Source organism: Biomphalaria glabrata, chromosome 13 (genome assembly GCF_947242115.1).
Source record: "Biomphalaria glabrata chromosome 13, xgBioGlab47.1, whole genome shotgun sequence".
In the NCBI taxonomy this organism is placed as follows: Eukaryota; Metazoa; Mollusca; class Gastropoda; family Planorbidae; genus Biomphalaria; species Biomphalaria glabrata.
The window spans coordinates 32,714,471-32,717,468 of NC_074723.1; the positions used below are offsets into that span (position 1 = coordinate 32,714,471).

General features: G+C 41.6%; 2 protein-coding genes across 2 annotated transcripts; both read right to left on the reverse strand.

Annotated features, from left to right (window-relative positions):
• Positions 1 to 206: 206 nt before the first annotated feature.
• LOC129922561 (uncharacterized) lies at positions 207 to 854 on the reverse strand. The gene has a single exon (XM_056009204.1). The coding sequence runs from the start codon at positions 852 to 854 to the stop codon at positions 207 to 209; it is 648 nt and encodes a 215-aa protein (XP_055865179.1).
• A 54-nt stretch (positions 855 to 908) lies between these two features.
• Positions 909 to 1,385, reverse strand: LOC129922562 (seminal vesicle major clotting proteins-like). The gene has a single exon (XM_056009206.1). It carries the CDS (start codon positions 1,383 to 1,385, stop codon positions 909 to 911), a length of 477 nt encoding a protein of 158 aa, XP_055865181.1.
• Positions 1,386 to 2,998: the final 1,613 nt, after the last annotated feature.

Sequence of the window (2,998 nt, forward strand, 5' to 3'; positions counted from 1 at the left end):
AAGGTCTTCTGTTTCTGTGCCCCACGGTTAACGAGGGTGTCATGTAGCCAGCCAAACGACCAACCGCCTTTAATTTCCCTTACTATTTTCAGTAACCCATTAGAGCTGGTGAACTCAGAGGCACCTAAAGATCCCGGAATTAAAAATCCAATCTTCACCAGGATTCGAACCCAGGACCTCGGTTCAGTAGTCAAGCGCTATACCGCTCAGCCACTGCGACTTCTTTTCTCTGTCTTACGCCTTTCATTGTTGTCTTCCCGTCTCTGTCTATTCATCTTGTCCTGTCTCTTCATCTTGTCCTGTCTCTTCATCTTGTCCTGTCCCTTCATCTTGTCCTGTCTCTTCATCTTGTCCTGTCCCTTCATCTTGTCCTGTCTCTTCATCTTGCCCTGTCCCTTCATCTTGTCCTGTCCCATATCTTGTCCTGTCTCTTCATCTTGTCCTGTCTCTTCATCTTGTCCTGTCTCTTCATCTTGTCCTGTCTCTTCATCTTGTCCTGTCTCTTCATCTTGTCCTGTCCCTTCATCTTGTCCTGTCCCTTCATCTTGTCCTGTCTCTTCGTCTTGTCCTGTCTCTTCATATTGTTCTGTCTCTTCATCGTGTCCTGTCTCTTCATCTTGTCCTGTCTCTTCATCTTGTCCTGTCCCTTCATCTTGTCCTGTCTCTTCATCTTGTCCTGTCTCTTCATCTTGTCCTGTCTCTTCATCTTGTCCTGTCCCTTCATCTTGTCCTGTCTCTTCATCTTGTCCTGTCTCTTCATCTATCTTGTCCTGTCTCTTCATCCTGTCCTGTCTCTTCATCTTGTCCTGTCTCTTCATCTTGTCTTGTCTCTTCATCTTGTCCTGTCTCTTCATCTTGTCCTGTCTCTTCATCTATCTTGTCCTGTCTCTTCATCTTGTCCTGTCTCTTCATCTTGTCCTGTCCCATCTCTTCATCTTTTCCTGTCTCTTCATCTTGTCTTGTCTCTTCATCTTGTCCTGTCTCTTCATCTTGTCCTGTCTCTTCATCTTGTCCTGTCTCTTCATCATGTCCTGTCTCTTTATCTTGTCCTGTCCCTTCATCTTGTCCTGTCCCTTCATCTTGTCCTGTCCCTTCATCTTGTCCTGTCCCTTCATCTTGTCCTGTCCCTTAATCTTGTCCTGTCTCTTCATCTTGTCCTGTCTCTTCATCTTTTCCTGTCTCTTCATCTTGTCTTGTCTCTTCATATTGTCCTTTCTCTTCATCTTGTCCTGTCTCTTCATCTTGTCCTGTCTCTTTATCTTGTCCTGTCCCTTCATCTTGTCCTGTCCCTTCATCTTGTCCTGTCCCTTCATCTTGTCCTGTCCCTTAATCTTGTCCTGTCTCTTCATCTTGTCCTGTCCCTTCATCTTGTCCTGTCTCTTCATCTTGTCCTGTCTCTTCCTCTTGTCCTGTCTCTTCAAATTGTCCGTGGTATTGTTCCCTGAAAGTCTTTGCGAACCCTAAGGACCTTGGGATAGGACCATACAGTTTCAGTTTCCGTTTTCCGACTGAGGTCAGCAGGTCCACTCGTGATCCCAATTTAAGTTAGTACGTATAACACTATAGCTGCTTTATACTAAAACAGTGTTTCCTAAACTGTGTTCCGCGGAACCCAAATGTTCCGCGAGGCCTGAATGGTTGTTCCACAAACTACTGGAAATAATTAACTAGTATTCCACCAAGGTAACTAACCTCTCTTAAAAAACAAGCAAAATGTTCCGCTAAATACTCAAAAAGTGCGAAGTGTTCCGTTAAGGAAAAAGTTTGGAAACCACTGTACTAAAGTAACTAAACTTTGTATTTTATAAAATATGATAGGAATACACAAGTAAAGAAGTACACTTAGAGAGTTAATCCAAACATTATTAGATTTTGCTTGCAGGGTCGGAAATTGACTTGATAAAGCCCTAAGATATTTGATAAATTGGGCCCTTTACAAGTCCAGATAGTATATGTCCGTACCAAATAAGATTTTCGGATGCCTAGAGGTTAAACTGAATTAAAAAGTATATAGATATATTAAATAATACATCTTTAGCTTAAAATCAATATAATAAATTACAAAATCCTTCAGACATTTATTTTCGGGGCCAAGAAAAGGGGGCGGGGGTGCATAAACTATAGCTTATATTTATCATCTTCGCTGCTTGCTTGTCCATATCAGAGGTAACTTATACATCTCCAAACTTAACTTTCGTAATGCTAACCCTAACTAAATGGCTTAGTTCTGTGACGCCCAAAATACGGCCCGCGGGCCAGATCCGGCCCGCGACGTGGTTCCATCCGGCCCGCCGAAATATCGGCACAAAGTGTAGAAATCCTCCTTCAAAACAAAAAAAAAAGGTTGAAAAAATGTATCTTTACCTATGTTTGGGCCCTCACTTTTTCTATGACGGATTGGTATCATGATTTTAACATTTATGTGTTTATGAAATGGGACTCTGAATGTAGAATCTACCAGGAAAAGTGAACATATCTTTACTTTTTTTGTTGTTGAACATGGTAATAAACCAACATAATTATTGTATAAAGAAAGTGTGGCTGTCTAATACAAAAACAACATAAAAACGGCATTGGCGGCATTCTTGGTTTGAGTCGCAAATAAAAGATTGTTAAACTACGCCTAGAGGTTGCAGGATCCATGGGAATATTTACCAAAGTGAGACCACAAAATGACTCGGTGGTAAAGGTACCGACACTGATGCTCACATTAAGTAGAGGAACGAAGATGTTTTCTGATGTGTAAACAAAAATATAATTGTCAAATAACCTATTAGTTCAAATCAAATCCACCAAATTCAACCAAAATAGTTTCAGAAAGATTTCATTTTATTTTTGTAACTTTTCGCTCGTGTGGCCCGCGAGGCAAGTGTTGGAAATTAAAATGGCCCGCGGGTCGAATTAGGTTGGGCATCACTGGCTTAGTCAAACATTAGGCCTATTTCTTGTCTCATGAACCAACGATCAGACTTCTACACAAGTTGGTGGGCGAGCACAC

Excerpts from the sequence above, each read along its gene's own strand:
- LOC129922561 (XM_056009204.1), bottom strand. The coding sequence starts at position 854 with ATGAAGAGACAGGACAAGATGAAGAGACAAGACAAGATGAAGAGACAG.
- LOC129922562 (XM_056009206.1), bottom strand. The coding sequence starts at position 1,385 with ATGAAGAGACAGGACAAGATGAAGGGACAGGACAAGATGAAGAGACAG.